The sequence below is a fragment of the Crotalus tigris genome, unplaced genomic scaffold (genome assembly GCF_016545835.1).
Source record: "Crotalus tigris isolate CLP2741 ecotype Arizona unplaced genomic scaffold, ASM1654583v1 scf7180000017565.68056, whole genome shotgun sequence".
NCBI classification, from domain to species: domain Eukaryota; kingdom Metazoa; phylum Chordata; class Lepidosauria; order Squamata; family Viperidae; genus Crotalus; species Crotalus tigris.
This window is the reverse complement of record NW_024096476.1, coordinates 4,802-26,416: the sequence shown is the minus strand read 5'-3', so window position 1 is coordinate 26,416 and position 21,615 is coordinate 4,802. Positions and strand designations below refer to the sequence as shown.

The 21,615-nt window shown below is 42.7% G+C and overlaps 1 protein-coding gene across 2 annotated transcripts; it reads right to left on the bottom strand.

Moving 5' to 3' along the window:
* Positions 1-318: 318 nt before the first annotated feature.
* LOC120310847 (ARL14 effector protein-like) lies at positions 319-21,412 on the bottom strand. Of its 2 annotated transcripts, XM_039349709.1 has the most exons (5): positions 21,348-21,412; positions 19,769-19,901; positions 8,580-8,726; positions 2,260-2,402; positions 319-633 (listed from the first exon to the last, which is right to left on the bottom strand). In XM_039349709.1, exons 1-5 carry the CDS (start codon positions 21,353-21,355, stop codon positions 417-419), a joined length of 648 nt encoding a protein of 215 aa, XP_039205643.1. In that variant the 5' UTR covers positions 21,356-21,412; the 3' UTR covers positions 319-416. The 2 variants fall into 2 exon arrangements, with proteins under 2 accessions (XP_039205643.1, XP_039205653.1); XM_039349719.1 differs by lacking the exon at positions 8,580-8,726.
* Between the last annotated feature and the right edge of the window lie 203 nt (positions 21,413-21,615).

Genomic DNA, 21,615 nt, shown 5'->3' with positions numbered 1-21,615 from the left:
TTTATTTTCCTTCCAACAAATAGTATGGCAACCTACATTTTTCTAAAGGGGAAAAAAAAACCTGACTATTGTTTGGAAGGACAGATACTGAAGCTGAAGCTCAAATAATTTGGCCAGCTAATGAGAAAAAGGGACTCATTGGAAAAGACCCTGATGCTAAGAAAAGTTGAAGGCAGAAGGAGAAGGGGACAGCAGAGGATGAAATGGTTACATAGTGTCATCAATGCAATGAACATGAATTTGGGCAAACTCCAGGAAACAGTGGAAGACGGGGGGGGGGCTGGTGTGCTGTGGTCCATTGGGTCGCAAAGACACAACTTAGTGACTGAACAACAACCCTGCATTTATTTGTAAAATAAAAATGCCCTTTTTCTTTACAAAAGCGAGAAAAATAATATCAGGAAACATAATGTGATCTAGTTGTTTCGAAATGGAAATCGAATGATTTGGCCAGCCTCCACCTGAATCTGCTCATAGACCCATTTTCGGTTGCAGCGACATTCCGCCCCACACTTTGTTGAATTACATTTAGGACAAGGGTAAAAGCAGCCCAGGCAGTTCTTCTCTAGACAATCACACAAATCTGTTTTATTGGAAATCAGATGACCGTGTTTATCATATTTCTTCAGAGTCCTATAAAATAGCAGAGGAACTTTGTTAGATTGTTAGAATATGAAGTAAAAAGTAAAAATGCACTGCAAAGCAAAAAAAAAAATCTCCAGAATTCCGCTATGATACTATTTTAATGTACAGATAAAAAACACTTTTATCTTTACCTCAGAAAGGAACGCAGCATTACAAGAGAATCTATTTAAAAAAGAAGGAAGAAAATTGCTTTGACAGATGGTTCCTCAGGACTGCTTAGCATGGGAATATTTTTTAACTCAGATAAACTATAAATGGCAGCAGTGATGTGCCAGATTGTGTGCTGTTAGGATATGCACTTTTTTAATATGAAAGCAATAATCCCCACTGGAAAAGAGAACTATTAGGATTCTGATCAGCTGCATAAGTCTTAAAAGCAGGGCATGCAGAGCAGCAAATTAAATTCTAATTAAGCAGAGGATTGCCAGATTGCTAATGTGGAAAACAGCCAGCCACATAGACCGGATAGCAAATTTAATTCCCATCGAAACTAACTAGAGATAAAAACTGGCATGTGGCTATAGTTTTGAAGACTGCATACAGGTAGTTGTTGACTTATGACTGGTCCCTTAACAACCATTCAAACTTATGACGGGCCCAGAATGGGTGCCAGCCAGTAAAGCACTTCTGACCATCATAAAATATCATGACATTCCCCCCCCGATCATGTGATCACATTTTAGACACCTGGCAACTAGCTCACAGCATCCTGTGATGACTTGACCATGATTTGTATCCTTTTTGCTGGCAAAAAAAAAAACCACCCATTCAGAAGAATGGGTTCTCATTTATAAGCAGGGTATTTACTTAATGATCACAATTTCACTTATTAGGGTTCCAGAATTGGTTCAAAACCTTTTAAGATTCCCATTTAGATGCAAAACTACATAGAACTATCGATCGGCATACTGAAGTTCACTTCTACACTGCTGAATGTTTTTTCTGTGGTTTCTTAGAAATGTTAAATAAAATACATAAGGACAAGAACAAAATCTATATGCAGCATTCCACAATAACTCTCCTAATTTACTCTTGTTCCTTAAATTTTCCTATGAAGAAAAAAATCTTCGGAATTTAGAAGAGAGATTCTGAATATGAAACAATTTGAAATTTTTTTGAAATCCAGAAAACTTTGCATACTATTAATGTTAATTGTATTTTATTGTAATATTCTCTCTCTGTGTGTATGTGCACACATGTGTGTGCATGCGTATGTATATGTGTATACATAATACACTAAATTTAGAACAATATTTGTATTTGTCTAGGCTCCACCCACTTGTAGTATGGTACATACTACTCCTCTCTATGACCAAATACAGCCTTCAGCTCTAAACCAATTTTACACCCTTAATCTACCAAATGACCTATAATTTAATACTGAGCAGATTTATTCTGTCTTAAATGCTTAAATAAGCGAATCTCATAATAGTCATAATTGTAGCAATCATGGTAATTATGGATAGATTGTATACCACTAACTGCAGTAGAACTTTCAAGAAGACATGCATTAGTCTGGAGCTTTAAGCATCTGATGGTAATTAAATAACCCTGCAAATTTCTATTTTCAAAGCTAATTTAAAATATAGGAAGAATATGGATATATCATCTTACTTCTTTGTAGTATTAAAACAATCCTGGTTTATCATTGACATACAGACTTTCTTTTGTTGTTCCCGAGTTTCTGGGTTGAAATCTGCCAGCAGAGGTCCTGGATTTTGAAATGCCAAGCATTTTAGCTGTCGTTCAATTTGTTGCTGTGAACAAACATGCTAGTGGTTACAGAGATAACATGTTCACTATTACGTTTATGAATTCAGCATTAAATGAAAACAGAAGCTTTAAAAAACCAGCAATTAAATTGCAAATCAGCAGTCTTTTTCACAGTAATTTCTGCTAAAACATAAACTCAAATTCCCTTTTAATTAATGCTGATTAAAGATTAAAAAATATAACATTGTAGCCCGTCTGTAATTTTGAATTATATGTGATCTATTAGTGAATCAAATTTGGTGAAGCCATCATTATTTATCTCCTGTGTAGCTCAAAGCAGAATGTCTATTTTTGGATTCTAGATAATCTATTCACCATGGATTGCAGATACTTCATCAGATGAATTTAGAGGAATGGACAAATTACATTAGATTCAATTTACCTGATCTGCTAAAAAGGCAGAAAGAACTCAACTCCTATTATTTCATTTGTAAAATAGCATTTTCAGCATAAGCTATCTATTTAGTCCATCTGAATTACATCATACTGAAGTAAGGTTAAGGATTCTAATAGCTAGCTGAGGCTGCTACTAACATGTCCCTCTCTGGTTCTGCACTGATTAGCAGGACTCTCCTACTGTGCCTGTAGTGGAAAAAAATGAACCTAACAAACAAAATGAAGACTTCCCCCCCCCGCCCCCCTGCCCCCCCTTGTATTTTAGATATAACCTAGGTAAAACCCAGTTCCTCTCTTTGCCTAAAAACCCCGCTCTGCCTGACAATAGAATTCACCACAGGAATGGGGACAAAACCTGCCCAATTTCCCACAACTGACCAGCCATTCAGATCCCTAGGATTTTCTGCCTTGTAGCCCTCAACTTCTATTTTAAAAAAGCTTTACTTTTCCATTGGTCGGGGATCCTTTTTTTCCTACAACATGCATCCAATAATCAATGCAATAACCATGGTTTTTCTCAGTGTTGTATTCCTTACTTTGGCAAAATTCCTCAACAGTGCCAAACACACACTCATATCTCACAAACAATACATTTTCCCATTTCACTTCGTAACCCTTGGGTGACAGGGGAAGAAGAAAACAAAGGGGAAGGGTTGATTTAAATTGTGTGGCCTCCATAGTCATGCTTACTGTGACTCAGTAGCAAGGTAGGGAGTGTTGCTGTCCTTACAAATTCAAGATAATGACTGATGGGTTCACCAGCTTCATTTTCATCCCTATCAACAAAAACACCACCTCCAATTGTTCTCGATAATGTATGGCAAGGTAGGGCTAAAGACTGTAGACATTCTCTCCTATTGGCCAGTCAGCCAGATTTTGAAAGTACTGTATTTATTTATTTCCTATGGGACTATCAATGTCCTGCCTATGTTCTTCAAAAAGTCCAAATGTCTTCTGGGAGATGGATTATTTCTGTGTCAAAAAAACAGACCAAATAAAAGGCTTTGTAGAGCAGATGTCTGGTCTTTGTCGAAGTCAAGCCTGAGTGACCATAGGGATCAACATCCAATGACAGGCTAAAAAGAGAACAAGTTCACAGCAGACTTCAGCAGCTGGACAGAGCTCTGAGGCATGGTAGCTGGTCTTTACTACAAGAATTGAGTTGTACCACTTCGACAGCAGAAAAACCAAAAGCAATGTTAGGCTGCTCCTGCAGCAAACAGGATGAAGTAATTATATGTTTCAATTAATATGTCCCTTAGAACATTAGCTTTTAGCTTTGTCGTGCAAAGGGTCTCAAAATCAACACCTGGCTACCTATGACTAAGAAACATATCTGTTTCAAATCCTAATGATTCACTACTATTCAGTGTAGGCAATATTTTTATATTATGTATATCTATATCAACAATAATTTTCATCATGCTCTTCTCTTTATGCAATGAGAAGCATTATGCAGAGTGCAGAAAAGTAAGAAAAGTAATGAGCCGAGGTGGCGCAGCAGTTAGAGTGCAGTACTGCAGGCCACTTTAGCTGACTGTGTTCAGCAGGTCAGCGGTTCAAATCTCACCGGCTCAAGGTTGACTCAGCCTTCCATCCTTCCGGGGTAGGTAAAATGAGGACCCAGATTGTTGGGGGCAATGTAAATATATATATATATATATATATATATATATATATATATATATATATATATATATATGTAGGTCTTTGGTTGTTCGGGTTTTCTCCCGCGTAAAATTGGAAGTGTCTTGGCGACGTTTCGACGAAGTCCCATTCGTCATCTTCAGGCTGGTGTTTTCAGCTTCGTGCTTTGAGCAGCAATGTGTGGTCTTAGCTGTTTCTTCCTTTTAACTGCCAGTGGGGGTATGAACTGATTGGGTGGGAGCTTGGCTGTGTTCTGATTGGGTGGAGGTGTGTTCTGAATGGTTAGGGGCTTGGCTGTGCTCTGATTGGCTGGGGGAGTGTTCTGTTTGGTTGTGCTCAGGTTAGTCTGAGTTGCAGAGGGGTTTAAGATTTTGGGCTGCCTTGCTATTTTTTGGCTTCGCGTTCGTGGTCGTGCCTCCTCTTCATGGAGGGTGTCAGTTTGCTTCATGTATGGATTGGAGGGGTTTAAAGTGGCTAATGATGCAGCTGTGGTCTGGCTTCTGGTTTGTGGTCGTGCCTCGTCATCGGTGTGGCTTTGGGTTTGTTTTTTGCGTGGATGTGTGGTGGTGACATCCTGTGTGGTTTTTGTGAGTGTGGGTCTGGTATCATTTTTTGTGTTAGGGAGTCGTTTGTCAATAAGGGCGGGTTTCCAAATGGCTGGTAGGCGGGAGGTATCATCTCGCTTGTTCATGCTGTGTGGGCGTTTTTCTATCTCGATGGCTTCTCTGATTATTCTGTTATTAAAATGTTCACTTTTGGCAATGGTTCTGGTATTTTTAAAGTCAATTTCATGTCCTGTGGCTTTAAGGTGTTGGACCAGGGAAGATGTTGGTTCCTCTTTTTTGACTGAGTTCTTATGTTCTTCAATGCGTGCACTTATTCTTCTGTTGGTTTGTCCGATGTATGTGGTGGGACAAGTGGTGCATGGGATTTCGTATACTCCTTGATTTTCTAATTCAATTTTATCTTTGGGGTTTCTAAGGATGGTGGATATTTTTCTGTTTGTGCAGAATGCTGTTTTGATGTTGTGTTTATGGAGGATCTTACTGATTCTTTCTGTGGTGCCTTTTATGTATGGGAGGAGGGCTTTGCCGTTTTCTTGTTCTTTGTCTTGGATTTTAGTGGGGGTTTCTTTTTGGATTAGGTTTGTAATCTTATTTCTATGGAATCCATTGGATGTTAGTACATTGGTGAGAGTGTGTAGTTCGGGTTTTAGGTGTTGTTCGTCAGCTAAGCGTTTTGTTCTGGAGATGAGTGTCTTGGCTACAGAGTTGATCTGTGCTGGGTGGTGGTGTGAGAGAGCGTGCAGATAGCGGTTTGTGTGTGTTTTCTTCTGGTAGATGGTGTGTCCTAGGGAGCCATTGGATTTCTTGTAGACTAAGACATCCAGGAAGGGAAGTTGGTTGTTAGTTTCTGTTTCCATGGTGAACTGTATTTTGGGGTGTTGTTGAGGTTTGTGAGGAAGTTGTCCAGTTTTTCTTTCCCATGTGGCTAGATTATTGACAAACGACTCCCTAACACAAAAAATGATACCAGACCCACACTCACAAAAACCACACAGGATGTCACCACCACACATCCACGCAAAAAACAAACCCAAAGCCACACCGATGACGAGGCACGACCACAAACCAGAAGCCAGACCACAGCTGCATCATTAGCCACTTTAAACCCCTCCAATCCATACATGAAGCAAACTGACACCCTCCATGAAGAGGAGGCACGACCACGAACGCGAAGCCAAAAAATAGCAAGGCAGCCCAAAATCTTAAACCCCTCTGCAACTCAGACTAACCTGAGCACAACCAAACAGAACACTCCCCCAGCCAATCAGAGCACAGCCAAGCCCCTAACCATTCAGAACACACCTCCACCCAATCAGAACACAGCCAAGCTCCCACCCAATCAGTTCATACCCCCACTGGCAGTTAAAAGGAAGAAACAGCTAAGACCACACATTGCTGCTCAAAGCACGAAGCTGAAAACACCAGCCTGAAGATGACGAATGGGACTTCGTCGAAACGTCGCCAAGACACTTCCAATTTTACGCGGGAGAAAACCCGAACAACCAAAGACCTACATACAAATACCCGCGAAAACCTCAGAAAACAATATATATATGATATATATATATATATATATATATATATATATATATATATATATTGCTTACTGGTGTACACCGCTTAGAGAGTGCTTGCACTTAAAGCGGTATATAAGTCTCACAAATAAATAAATAAATAAATAAATAAGAAACAGTAAACTAAAAAAAGAAAGGCATGCTTTTTTTAAAAAAAGAAACATAGCTAAATGTAATTTATTTCAGTATCATTCACACCACTCAATACTTTTCTATCCTTGCAAATCATGTTTGCTACCATCGTGTTCATATACCATTTCATATACTGCCTTTTGTTCTTAATTTCTCTCTTTGTTTCTGAAGATCATCAACCCCATCCATGATTTCCTCAGTCTTTCCCTTTCCTTTTCATTCATCCTGTCTCCAGATTTTGTTTTTTGTTTTATTTAATGTTCCTTTGTTCTATCTGTGTGAAACTACTTCAGCATACTTCTTTCACTCACTTTTCTATTAAACATTTATTCCTCTGACACTCCAAGTCACAACGTTTTATAATCTATGCTCATTATCAAATGGGCCTATAGCAGTGGTGCGAACTTATGGCATGGGTGCCAGAGGCAGCACTCGGAGCCCTCTCTGTGGGCACATGTTCCATTGCCTCAGCCTCACCTCCCCCCATGACCCCTCCTCTCCAGCAGCCCTCCTGAAAGAGAGTCACCCCTGAGCATGGCCCACGCGGAGCAGCTCAGCCAAGGACATGGCAGCCAGGCAGCATAGATAAGACTCTTCCCTCACACCCCATCGTGCACAGTTGATGCTGCAGGGCGCGGGTAGAAGGCATGACTGCCATAGCGCTGCTGGGCTGCCTGGGCAATCTGCGGCAGGCCCTGGAGGAGGTGAGTGGCCCTGCGGGAAGGTGGGGTGAGGGATGGAGGCAGGACAGGAGCGGGGCAGGGGGTGGAGCAGGAGCAGGGCCAGTTTTTGGGCACTCAGTCTCTAAAAGGTTCACCATCACTGGCCTATAGTTTTGTACTTCCATGCCCCATCCTGGCACTGATCCATCAGGACTTTTATATAACATTTATTAGTGATATATAGACCACATTACCACTCTTAGTGGAACTGATCCTATACTGGGCAGTTTTGACACATGCAGGAGCAATCAAAGACCATTTTTATACCAAGTATGCTCACATTATCATATGCAAGGTAAGATTTCTAATTCAGAGAATAATTTGCAACTAGCATAGTGTTATCAGCATCCCACTAATTGAGCTACACAGAACATACTGACACACTCATGATACTTTATGAGATTTCATGATACTTCCTGATATATAATCTAAAGATTCTCCAAAACATCACATTATAATTATTCACAGAACAAAAGGAAAAATGCTGAATACATCGGAGGTAAACCAAGCATAATTTATAGTGGATCAATTTTAAATTGCCAAAAGATATTTCTGCCTCTGACCATTGCTCTCATAAAATTACTCTTTCTTAGCATCAAGAATTATACTTTGCTCAGCAACAAGGGATCCACCATCCACTCTAGCCCAAGCCCTGTGGGAAGAACCAGATATTATTGATTCATTTAAATGTCAGAATGGAGGCGGTACAAACCTCAGTGAGGATTTTGTTCCAGAAGGCAAACACCACAGCAAAGGAGCCTTACTTCTCTATCTGGCATGTCCTGCTGCAGCTAAACATTTGCTATCATAGAGAAAGACTCCATATCTGAGCAAGTTTATACAGCATATGGGAGATCAACCTGCATCACAGTTATTCAGGTCTTAGGACACATTTACTTGTACATGTTTGAGACTTTAAAAATAAGCCAGAAATAAAATGAAGCTTGCCTCAGGCAATTTATGCACCCAGCATTGTATGATTGAAGCAATAAACCTCAAAGTGTTCCAGCAGAAGTCTTTCTATGCTCATGTACTGTCTAATATACAGCATTACTCAAACTCAGAGTGCTTATTGTCTCCTGGTAAAAATGAAGTCTGACTGGAGAAATTATTATTCTACCTACCAGGTAAGGGTTGAATGCCTTGTCCTTGCAATTTATATAAGATAGACATTTCAGAAACTTCACAGGTAGTAGTTCACATAGTGTGCTAATCCATAATTGTAGCAGTATGTGGGAATGACCTTGAGAGAAGGGGTGAAGAGATGCTGCCTAGGAAATAATCAGATAAGAGAGGACATAGCCTGAAGCTGCATAATGGCTAGAGAAAGAAACTCAGAAAGAAACCTCCTTAATCTCTCAGGCTATAAAAGAGATGGTGGGAGATTTATATTAGCAGACTTGCAAGATTCTGTTAATGTACCTTTACAATAAAGTAGAATTAGTTAATCTGTTTGTGCTAATTCTCTGTTAGCAGACAAACACAGCTTATAAGCATAGGCATAGCTTTTCTAGGACGGATATTTTAATCCTAGTTATCTTGTCATGCTGCCTACGCTGTTAATAAATTTTTGGATAGAGGAATCTTGCAACCCATAAGTAAATAGTGCATTTATTCAACATTTGGTGGGATAGCTCAGAAAAATAGAGGCAATTTGTCTGTGTTAAATAGTGGAAGTGGGTAAGTGTGCATACTACACCTTACTATGTTTTTCTCAGACCATGTTCATTTGGAGTATAAATATATTAATGCATTTTACTAATTATTCAATATGCAAAAGAACCTGCTTTAGAAGTTACAGCTCTTTCCAGTCATCTGTAAATCAAACTTACAGGGATATTATGGCTGTTTCAAGGAAATTGTGCAGGTGCCGGGTAAACAGCAATCCTGTTCTGTCCAGCTTTGTAAATAGGAGGCACTGGACAGAGATGCTAGGGAATTGGATGATATTTTTTGGGAAAATAAGTTCTATCTGAAGATTTATCAATTGTTTGTCAGTGGTTTTAGAGAAATGAATGAAAGATTCAGGAGCAATAGAATATTTAGATGGTTATTGTTATGTCCCGAGCCTTGCAAACGGGCTCGGGGCGTTTGCAGACAGTCCCGGGCAGGTGCAAGCTGCCCGGGACCAGACAGGCTGTCGCCAGCGCCTGTGCACATGCGCGGGTGCTGGCACGGGAAAAGTAACACATTGACCCGGGAATTGCCTATATAAGAGGCTGGGAGCTTTTGGGCGTTGCTGAAGCCTTCACCTGTAAGCTGAACACAGAATAAAAGGAAACCTGAGAACTACAACTGCTTCTCGTGTCTGCTTTTCGCCAAGGACTCAACACTGGCGACGAAGGTGGGATGCCTTACATCGCCTGGAAAGGAAGAAGTGTAAGCTTACCCAAGTGAGTCCTGAGCGGCGGAACGGCATTGACTCGGCAGCTACCCGCCAATCCAGTACGCATTCGGGGGTAGGCTGGCTGATAGACCCGTCTCCTGAAAATGGCAAAGGTTGGAAGGCTTTCGGAATTCGACGTCTCACATCCAGAGCGGTGGGAGTCCTATGTAGCCAGGGTGGAAAACTACCTCAAGGTGAAACAAGTGAGGGAAGATAGCTTGAAGGCTGCCACCCTGCTTTGTGTCTGCGGTCAAGACGCCTTCGAAATCGCAGAGAACCTTGCAGCACCTGTCCCATTAGAGTCTGTCAGCTACGCAGATCTAAAGAAGCTATTGAAGGAGCACTTCCAGACCAAGATGTCCGTCATCGCATGGCGCCACATCTTCGAGCAGAGGGATCAACGATCCGGAGAGTCGGCCAAAGAATACATTGCCGCATTGAGGAAGGCCGCCAAGCACTGCGAGTTCAAGGACCTCGAAGAACGACTGAGGGACCGATTCGTGTGCAGCTTAAGGCATTGAGATCTACAACAGAGGCTTTTCGCCAAAGAAGACTTGTCCTTCCAAGATGCCTTAAGGGAGGTCACCACAGAAGAAGCAGCAGGCGGCGCCGTCAAAAACATGCGGCCGATCAGGAACAGTCCAAATGTTGCATCCGTGCACCAAGAGGACGTCCAAGGGAACTCCGAGGAGGATCCGGACGAGGAAGTCGACCGTCTCCACCCCACGAAGGAAGAGAATCAGAAAGGAAGCTCTGCAGCTCCCCTCAAGTGCATTGGCTGTGGAGATCGCCACAGGAGAACCGACTGCAAGTTCCGCTCCGCTATCTGCCGGGCGTGCGGGAAACAAGGACATATTGCAGCTGTGTGTCTGGGCCGACGAAAGGTACAACCTCAGGAAGAACCGCGCCTGAAAGGTACCAGGGTCCCCAGCCAGAATAGGGTAGGTTTTTGCGCTTCGCGAAGAAGCATCTTCAGGACAGGCACACACAAGCCCATCAAGAAAAAGCTGTCACTCAAGGTGAAGCTACAAGGGGTTCCATTAACTATGGAACTAGACACGGGGTCTGCCCTTTCAATCATATCCTTACATACATTTAGGAAGATTTGTTCCGGCAGTGGAACTCAGGCTAAATTAAGGCCTTCTGACATTGTGTTAACAGACTTTCAAAATTCGAGAGTGTGTGTTAAGGGGGAGGCCACCCTTAACGTACAGTATAAGAATTTTGAAGGTCCACTAGACCTATTAGTAGTAGGGGGTGAACGAACGAGTCTCATAGGACTCGATTGGTTTGAAGCCTTGGGGATACACGTCACGGGGCTCAACAGCTTACAAACACTCGACCTACAGGAAGTCTGCAAAGAATTTGCAGATGTCTTCAGCCCCCAGCTGGGCACATTCAAGGGACCCCCTGTGTCCTTAAAACTAGACCCCACTGTCACTCCCATTAGAATTAAAGCAAGAAGGGTTCCTTTTGCTTTAAAGAGTAAAATTGACACGGAGTTAGACAAACTGATCCAACAGGGAATCCTAGAACCTGTTGATTCCAGCCCTTGGGAGACCCCCATTGTCACGCCTCTAAAGGCAAATGGGGACATTCGCATTTGTGCTGACTACAAATGCACTCTTAATAAGGCATTGCAGCAACATGCCTATCCTGTTCCTGTGGTCAGTCATATTCTGGCCTCCCTCAAGGGGGGGCGCGTTTTTGCAAAGCTTGACCTAGCTCAAGCGTATCAACAGCTGCCTGTTGATGATGATGCTGCTATAGCTCAGACTATTGTGACCCACAGGGGAGCCTTTAAGGTAAAAAGGCTACAGTTTGGAGTGAATGTCGCTCCTGGGATTTTCCAAAGCGTAATGGAAAACACACTACGGGGCATACCGGGGGTTTGCCCCTACTTTGATGATGTCTTAATTGCAGGAGACTCCACACACATTCTAGCTGAAAGGCTAAGGGCTGTTCTGTTAAGGTTCAGGAAAACAGGCCTCAAGCTCAAAAAAGACAAATGCAAAATTGGGGTGCCTTCTACTGAATTTCTGGGGTTCAAAATTGATGCTGCTGGGATTCACCCTGCTGAATCCAAACTAACTGCCATTTTAGAAGCACCTAGGCCAAAGTCTAAGGCCGAACTTCAGGCCTTTCTGGGCCTCCTGAATTTCTACAATTCCTTTCTTCCACATAAAGCTAGTGTAGCTGAGCCTCTTCACAGGCTATTAGACAAACAAGCAGTGTGGCAGTGGTCACAAACACATGAGGCTAGTTTCAATGAGGTCAAGGCCTTACTCACTTCTAACAGTGTACTTGCACACTTCAATGAGTCCCTTCCTGTGTGCATCGCTTGTGATGCTTCCCCTTACGGGGTAGGAGCCGTCCTGAGCCACCTCAGGTCTGATGGAACTCAGGTTCCTGTTGCATATTACTCCAGAACACTGTCTTCTGCTGAGCGCAACTACGCTCAGATAGACAGGGAGGCTCTGGCTGTTGTTGCTGGAATTAAAAAATTCCATGATTTCTTGTATGGCAGGCATTTCATGGTCTTCACTGACCATAAGCCTCTGCTGGGACTGTTTACCACACGTAAACAAACTCCCCAAATCATTTCCCCTAGAATGCTTAGGTGGTCTATTTTTCTGTCTGCATATGATTTTTCCTTACTCCACAAGCCTGGGAAGGAAATGGGCCATGCTGATGGCCTCAGTAGATTGCCCCTGCCAGTAGTAGAAGCTGACCCTGCGCCAGCTGTCAACATTCTATCCATCCAAGCCTTGCCCGAGTCCCCTCTGAATGCCAGGGATGTTGCTGCTGAAACAGGCACGGATCACACACTTTCACGTGTCCTTTCTTGGGTTTTGTCTGGATGGCCTGAGCACTGCCCTAGTCCTGAGTTTCAGAGTTTCTGGTCCAAAAGGAACGAGTTGTCCACTTCTCAGGGTTGTCTGCTTTGGGGAAACAGAGTTGTCATTCCCACCTCAATGAGGACTAGGATCTTAGAGTCCCTCCACGAGGGTCATCCTGGCATTGTTCGCATGAAGGCCCTTGCGCGCAGCCACTTGTGGTGGCCTGGTTTAGATAAGGACATTGAGGCTAAGGTGCATGCATGCCACCTGTGCCAGCGCTCTCGCCCAGAGATGCCCCAAGCTCCTGTGCATAGATGGGAGGATACACAGTCCCCATGGTCTAGGGTGCACATTGACTACGCTGGGCCCTTTCAGGGCCAGTTCTTCTTGGTCCTCGTTGACAGTCATTCAAAATGGCTTGAGGTTGTACCTGTCTCATCCACCACCACTGCAAAGACTATTCAGGTACTGAGGGGGATTTTTGCTGCACACGGGCTCCAAGATGTCATCGTGTCTGACAACGGCCCTCAATTTACTTCCTCCGAATTCCAAGCTTTCTTACAGGCTAACATGATTCGTCATGCCACGTCTGCACCCTTCCACCCGTCCACCAACGGTATGGCTGAACGCATGGTCCACATCACAAAGGACGCCTTGAAAAGACTCACCTATGGGGACTGGCATCACAGGTTGGCTGACTTTCTCCTTTCTTACCACACCACACCGTCCACTTCTACAGGGAGAAGCCCAGCTGAACTTCGCTGGGGGCGCAAACTTACTACGAAGCTGACCAGTTGCATCCGGACAGACTGCCTTCATCTACTTCACATCCTAGGGCATCTAGACAACTACTTGTGGGTGCCCCGGTTTGGACTCGCAATTACGGGCCTGGTCATACATGGGTCCCCGCTTCTATTTCCAAGGTCACAGGTCCTCTATCCTACAAGGTAGCCCTGGACAACGGTCGTGTCCTGCGTCGGCACATCGACCAACTCCGCCCTAGGCGGGATCTTTCAGATGAGACTCCTGGGTCTTTTCCAGGGGGGGAGGGGGACCCTTTAGAGCAAAGGGAGGAGCACGAGCTGCTGCCCACCTCCAATGATGGAGCCACAAACGGCCCATTCCAAGATTCCGCGAGTGCCCCAAACAGGAATTCTAAGAGCCTATCCAACTACCAGGCGTTCACGCCTACTCCAGCCAGGGAGTCACCCCGGGGGTACAATCACTATTCACCTGCACAGCACAGTACTCCAGTCAGGGAGGATACCCGGGAGCATCCCAATAAATCATACCCCGCAAGAGAGCTGGCACATAATCCCCAGAGTTGGCCTGACCTTACCCCAAGTCATACAGGGGGTCAAACATATAGGGAGGTGGTCGAGGAACCAAGTCCCGACCGCAACACCTCTAGCCCAAATCAGGGAGTAACTGAGTTTGGGGAAGGTACAGAAACGCACACGAGCCCGGACACAGAACGGGGTTTAGGGAATGGACAGCCTCCTGACAGGTCTTGGACGGACCTAGGAGATTCTACAGAGACGCCCAGCAGTGGCTATCACTTCAAGGGGCCCGAGGGCCTACAGCTAGGCAGGTCAACCAGGTCACAAAGTGACAGAAGCCCTGGCCTGACGAGCCCGGTGGGCGAGCAAGCAGGCCAGGCATTGGGGCACAGTCCTTGGAAGACACCAAGGCAAGATAAGGAGAACAGGTTCACGTCTCCCTTCAGTCAGGGTACACCTGTCAGAAACCCAGAGCTGAGAAGGTCACAGAGAGCAAGGAAATCTCCTAAGTACTTAGAGGATTACATAACATTGCTTGCTAAACAAAAGCCAGTAAACAGTAGGAGCACTGGGGAGTAGAACACTGCATCAAGAAATAATTGTATGTTGGTAGTAGTCTTAGCCCGGGGGAAAGGGGTGTTATGTCCTGAGCCTTGCAAACGGGCTCGGGGCGTTTGCAAGCAGTCCCGGGCAGGTGCAAGCTGCCTGGGACCAGACAGGCTGTCGCCAGCACCTGTGCGCATGCGCGGGTGCTGGCGCAGGAAAAGTAACACATTGACCCGGGAATTGCCTATATAAGAGGCTGGGAGCTTTTGGGCGTTGCTGAAGCCTTCACCTGTAAGCTGAACACAGAATAAAAGGAAACCTGAGAACTACAACTGCTTCTCGTGTCTGCTTTTCGCCAAGGACTCAACAGTTATCATAAGCATATCAGGAGCTAACAGGTGCTAAAGTAAGGGCAGTAATAGATGGGATGCCATAGAATGCTGTAACCCAGTGTTTCTCAACCATGTATCTTAATTGCCAAGGTTGATAAACATTGCTTTAATCAGATTTTGGAAGTGGCCATGGCATAGGACAGAGGTAGGCAATCTTGGCTCTTTTATGGCTCGTGGACTTCCACTCCCAGAATTCCTGAGCCAGCATGGCTCAGCTTCGAAACCTCTCCCTTTCCGCTCAGCATGGCTGACTCAGGAATTCTGGGAGTTGAAGTCTATGAATCATAAAAAAGCCAAGGTTGCCTATCCCTGGCACAGGAGAAAGTGCATGCTGATAAGGTGGTATATGTCATAAGATGGTATATGTCAGTGATGGCGAACCTTTTAGAGACCAAGTGCCCAAACTGCAACCCAAAACCCACTTATGCATCGTCGGGTGCCGGGTGGGTGTGGCCATTGGGTGGGTGTGGCTGCGGTGGTAATGCAGACTGGGTGGGACTAAAAAGTTCAATTAATTCCAACTTTGCAAGATCTTTTTTTTTCCCGCAAGAAGTTGAAATTGACTGATTGTTTGAACATATTTTTTTTTGCACATGGTGGCAGAGGCCTAAAGCGAAAAGGTTTTATAAAACCCAGCTGAAGACATAGGACTGGGGCGAAGGCACGTGTGCCCACAGAGAGGGCTCTGAGTGCCACCTCTGGCACCCATGCCATAGGTTCGCCACCACTGGTATATGTGGTACCCAGGCTATTCCCTGCATATGCAAAAATATCAATAAGTATTGTTGACCAAAGGTAGCTGTGACTTGGGTTCTCTGGGAATTGATTGGGCACCCACCAATATCGATCTACCTGTCTATCTATTTGTCTGTCTGCCTTTCTATCTATCTAGCTTGGGATTTCTATTTTGTCCTGCTATTTGCTCAAGTGGTTTTATGCTGTACCAGTATAAAGTGCTGCCCAACTAGATTTTGCCTGCAGGGGAAAAGCTAGTAAAGAGAACGCAGAAAATAATACTAAACACCAGGGGAAAGAAAAACTAATGCTAAAATAGCCTGAACAGGAACAGCTACAAAAGCTCCAGATCAGGTATCCAAAAGCTACTTTCTTTCTTTATTCTTTTTATTTGCAGCACACTTGGAATGGCTTCCTACTCAAAGCTCTTCAGTTGCAAAATACTCCTATAAATTAAAGCTACACAGTGTTCAGGAAATGGCACCCTCGCTTTATGAATAATTACATGGGCCTTGAATGGAGAACAAGATAAGAATGAGATAATTCGGATCATTCTAAGAACCCCTTGGCGGGGGAGAGGACAAAAGAAAAAGAAAAACTGTTTGTCTTTGTCTTGCACTATAGTCAGGCAATAGACCAGAAGGCCTAAAAGAAATTTATGTCATTCCATGGATGGCACTGAATCAAGGTGTATGCAGAGAGTAGAATTGTATTAACTTATCTCACGTCAACATGACAAATCTACAGCAAAAGGCTGCTTTTGCAATACCATCTGAAATTGGTAGTAGCTGCAGAAAAAATAATAATTTGTGGTACTGCAGCTGAAGACACTGGAGCAAAAGCTAAAGATAAATAAGGAGATTGCAATTTTGAATGGTTCATGTTTGCATTACCATCCCCAAACAATATTTTCTGTTCCTTTTATTTTTCTAACTGCACGAGCTAGGATGGTCTCTATTTTTCTGACTTTTTTTTAAACATAAAAATGTTTTAATTCTTATAAAATAAGGGAATGGTTGAAAAATATAGCTAAAATGAATTCTTGTTTTCAATTAATAAATGCCAGAATAGATTTCAGCCAACCTGAAGAGCTTTATCAATTAGCTCTAATAATGTAGAAATATATATATATATATAAATAGAACTTTAGTATTAGAAATACATTAACATTAACTCAAGTATGGCAAAGAAACATTTCCAAAATTACATAAGCAACATGTCAGAGGAAATGGATAAAATGGATAAAAACCATCCATGTCTAAGACTTTGGACTTAAAGCATGGAAAAAATAAGATAGATGGTCTAGAACACTATTTCATAAACAGACATCCCATTAACTTTGACAGAAGTTCAAAAGAAAGAGATGGAGAATGAATGCACACTTCTTCCTCTCTTCTCAGCAATATTTAGCTCTGTGTATACTACATAGATTGTTATGTCAGCTCTTGTTGTTGTTGTGTTGTTAATTGCGAAGTCGTGTCTGACCCATCGCTACCCCATGGACAACATTCCTCCAGGTCTTCCTGTCCTCTACCATCTTCTGGAGTCCATTTAAGTTCACACCTACTGCTTCAGTGACTCCATCCAGCCATCTCATTCTCTGTCGTCCCCTTCTTCTATTGCCCTCAATCTTTCCCAGCATTAGGCCCTTCTCCAGTGAGTCCTTCCTTCTCATTAGGTGGCCAAAGTATTTGAGTTTCAACTTCAGGATCTGGCCTTCTAAAGAGCAGTCGGGGTTGATCTCTTCTAGGACTGACCGGTTTGAACGTCTTGCAGTCCAAGGGACTCGCAGGAGTCTTCTCCAGCACCATAGTTCAAAGGCCTCAATTCTTTGGCGCTCAGCCTTTCTTATGGTCCAACTTTCACAGCCATACATTGCAACTGGGAAAACCATGGCCTGGACTATACGCACTTTTGTTGGCAGGGTGATGTCTCTGCTTTTTAGTATGCTGTCTAGATTTGCCGTAGCTTTCCTCCCCAGGAGCAAGCGTCTTTTAATTTCTTGGCTGCAGTCCCCATCTGAGGTGATCTTGGAGCCCAGAAAAATAAAATCTGTCACTACCTCCATTTCTTCCCCATCTATTTGCCAGGAATTGAGAGGGCCGGATGCCATGATTTTGGTTTTTTTAATGGTTTTCTTAATGTGAGCTCTTGTACATGAGACTAAATATTTAACAGCAATATCCAGGGAGGAAAAACCATTTTAATCTTAAGAATATTATCATAAAAATACCATTAAATAAATATGGCTCAGAAGATTCCATAATGCTTTCAAATGGATATACAAGTTGACTATATGTAGGTATTTTTCATCTGCTATATGATATGACATATATTTATTTTACACTTTGATTTGTTGTTGTTAATTGCGAAGTCGTGTCCGACCCATCGCGACCCCATGGACAACGTTCCTCCAGGTCTTCCTGTCCTCTACCATCTTCTGGAGTCCATTTAAGTTCACACCTACTGCTTCAGTGACTCCATCCAGCCATCTCATTCTCTGTCGTCCCCTTCTTCTATTGCCCTCAATCTTTCCCAGCATTAGGCCCTTTTCCAGTGAGTCCTTCCTTCTCATTAGGTGGCCAAAGTAGTTGAGTTTCAACTTCAGGATCTGGCCTTCTAAAGAGCAGTCAGGGTTGATCTCTTCTAGGACTGACCAGTTTGAACACCTTGCAGTCCAAGGGACTCACAGGAGTCTTCTCCAGCACCATAGTTCAAAGGCCTCAATTCTTTGGCGCTCAGCCTTTCTTATGGTCAACTTTCACATCCATACATTGCAACTGGGAAAACCATGGCCTTGACTCTACGCACTTTTGTTGGCAGGGTGATGTCTCTGCTTTTTAGTATGCTGTCTAGATTTGCCATAGCTTTCCTCCCCAGGAGCAAGCGTCTTTAATTTCTTGGCTGCAGTCCACACCTGAGGTGATCTTGGAGCCCAGAAAAATAAAATCTGTCACTACCTCCATTTCTTCCCCATCTATTTGCCAGGACTTGAGAGGGCCGGATGCCATGATTTTGGTTTTCTTAATGTTGAGTTTCAAGCCAACCTTTGCACTCTCCTTCTTCACCCGCATCAAGAGGCTCTTTAGTTCCTCTTCACTTTCTGCCATTAGAATGGTATCATCTGCATATCTTAGGTTGTTGATATTTCTCCCAGCAATCTTAATTCCAACTTTTGATTCATCTAGCCTTGCCTTTCTCATGATGTGCTCTGCATATAAGTTAAATAGGCAGGGTGACAGTATACAGCCTTGCCGGACTCCTTTTCCAATTTTGAACCAATCAGTGGTTCCATGTCCAGTTCTCACTTTGATAAGATACTTTAATAAATGAAAATAACTTAAGAGTATTTATGTATCTCAGATTTCTATGCATTTCAGTTTTATTACGTATGACAGTATTGTACATACATTTCACAGAATACTTTTATCAGCAGTTGCTAATTTTAAAATCACAGTAAGTTTATAGGCTAGTGCTTTATATATTACAATATTAATGAAATATTTTTCTGACTTTTATCTTAGACCTTTTGTGAGCTGTGGGTATGTTAAGAGATAAAAAAATAGGACAGAGTCTTGACCACCAGAAAGGAGATGTAGATAAAAGGCTTTGGTCAGACTTAAATTGTGCAGCTCTCGCTTAGTGACTCAGTATTGTAGGGTATATAAATGGAGCTAAAAAGTTAGCATCAGAAGAGATTTATACATCACAGCCTCAGCCCAGCTTGTGAACATTTGGACACTCTTTGTTTTCTTGCACCAATAATTGCAGAATGATCTGAACACCACAATGGATGCACACACTAAGGAAGTCTGAAATGAAGCATATGTTCTGGTGCAATCTTATCTAAATGAACAAACATTATCTCTAAGAATATGGGTAAACTATTTGTGGGCTGAGCAATGGAAGCACTTTGTATGAAAATATGTAGCCAATGCCCCACAACTATTCAACTACATATTAGGAAGTATATTTATATCAATACCAAATTCCAGGAAAAAAAATGTCCAGAGATTCGTAACAGAAAAGGATAACCTATGAATGAAAAGCAAGACCTATTTTTTTATCTTTAAATGTGAATTACAAAACATTTTCTGCAAGTTATAAACACTTTGGAGATTTCTGAAGTTGTACCTGTTGTTTTTGCTCCAAGGTCATCTCCTTAGTGCATGCGCTGCTCCCTCCTGCCAATTCCCCTGCTGCAGATGGGGCCTCCGAAGGACATGGGCCTTCTAAGCAATCACCCATTTTAAAAGGTATGCAAAACCTGCAATGAGAAATCCACAAATAATGGATGTATAACTTTATCAGGGAAAATGCCAAGATTTTGGACTGTTTAATTGAATGCCTTGATAATATCCGTAGGTGAAGCATTTTCAGCCCAACATTTCTTTAAAGCAGTGGCCCCCAATCTTCGGGACACTAGGGACTGTGAAGTGAAGAAAGATTTTTTCACAGACCGGAAGGGGCGTGGTTTCATGTGCTGCCTGCACCCCACAGATGGGGCTTCATTTGTTTGCCCGGCCCAGTTTCTAGCACACTACAGCCCAGTCCTGGTCCATGGACCGGGGGCTGGGGACCCCTGCTTTAAAGAACCAAACTTCAGCTTGGTTTTAAGGCAGAGGTGTGACAGTTGTTACATTAGCGTGTAGGTTCTGCTACAGTCTGGCCAGTAGTTGCGATGATTGGATTTGTAGTCTAATAACAACTGGTCCAGTAGTCCTCAAACTATGACTACATTGAGACCAAAATTTTTGTTGCTAAGCAAGATATTTGTTATGTGATTTTTTCCGCATTTTATGACTTTTCTTGCTACAGTTATTGAGTGAATCCATGCAGCTGTTAAATTAGTAACAGAGTTGATAAATAAATCTGGCTTTCCCTTTGATTTTGCTTATCAGAAGGTCGCAAAAGGTGACTACATGACCCTGGGACACCACGACTGTCATAAATATAAGTTCAGTTGCCAAGCATCCAAATTTTGATCTTGTGACCACAGGGATGTTGCAGCAGTTTTAAGTGTGAAAAATGGTCATTTTTTTTCAGTGCTGTTGTAACTTTGAACAGTCATTAAATAAACAGTCGCTATTTTAGACAGCAACGCTCATCAATAATCCCAAGAACAAAACATTACAAGATTCAGTTTTTGATCACTGGCATTTGTTAAGATATTTTTTTTTACTGTTGTATAGCTAAATACTTTATATCACACGGCCTTTTGCTGTCATTATTCTGTATACCATTCAAACTCTTTGAAAGTAAAACCTGATTGGGAATATGTATATGTACATTGATTTGGAAAGAAACAAATGAAGAAATTATAGAGTAGAATAAAATGCCATGTGATTATATTTTTATACACAATTAGCTTTAAATTGATTGTCCCATAAGAGGCAAGTTTAAGTGGCCATTTTAACAAGTGCTACATTTCCATTTTAAAACTTCCTACATAACAGTTTGGTAATTAATCCATTGTGAATCTGGCTTCCCCATTGACTTTGCTTATCAGAAGTTTGCAAAAACTGATCACATAATGCCAGACACTGCAACTGTCATAAATATGAACCAGTTGCCAAACCATTTGAATTTTAATCACACAACTATGGGGATGCTGCAATGAACATAAGTATGAAAAACAGTCATAAGTCACTTTTTTCAATGCCATTCCAACTTTGAACAGCCACTAAACAAACTGTTGTAAATTGAGAACTACCTGTACATTATTAGGCCTGATGTTAGGCCTACACCAGTGTTTCTCCACCTTAGCAGTTTGAAGAAGTGTGGATGTCATCTTCAAGCTATGCTGGCTGAGGAATTCTGGGAGTTGAAGTTCACACATCTTCAAACTGCCAAGGTGGAGAAAAACTGGCCTACACTACTATACAAAAAAAAAATACCATAACAAGTGTTATGTCCCGAGCCTTGCAAACGGCTCGGGCGTTTGCAGGCAGTCCCGGGCAGGTGCAAAGCTGCCCGGGACC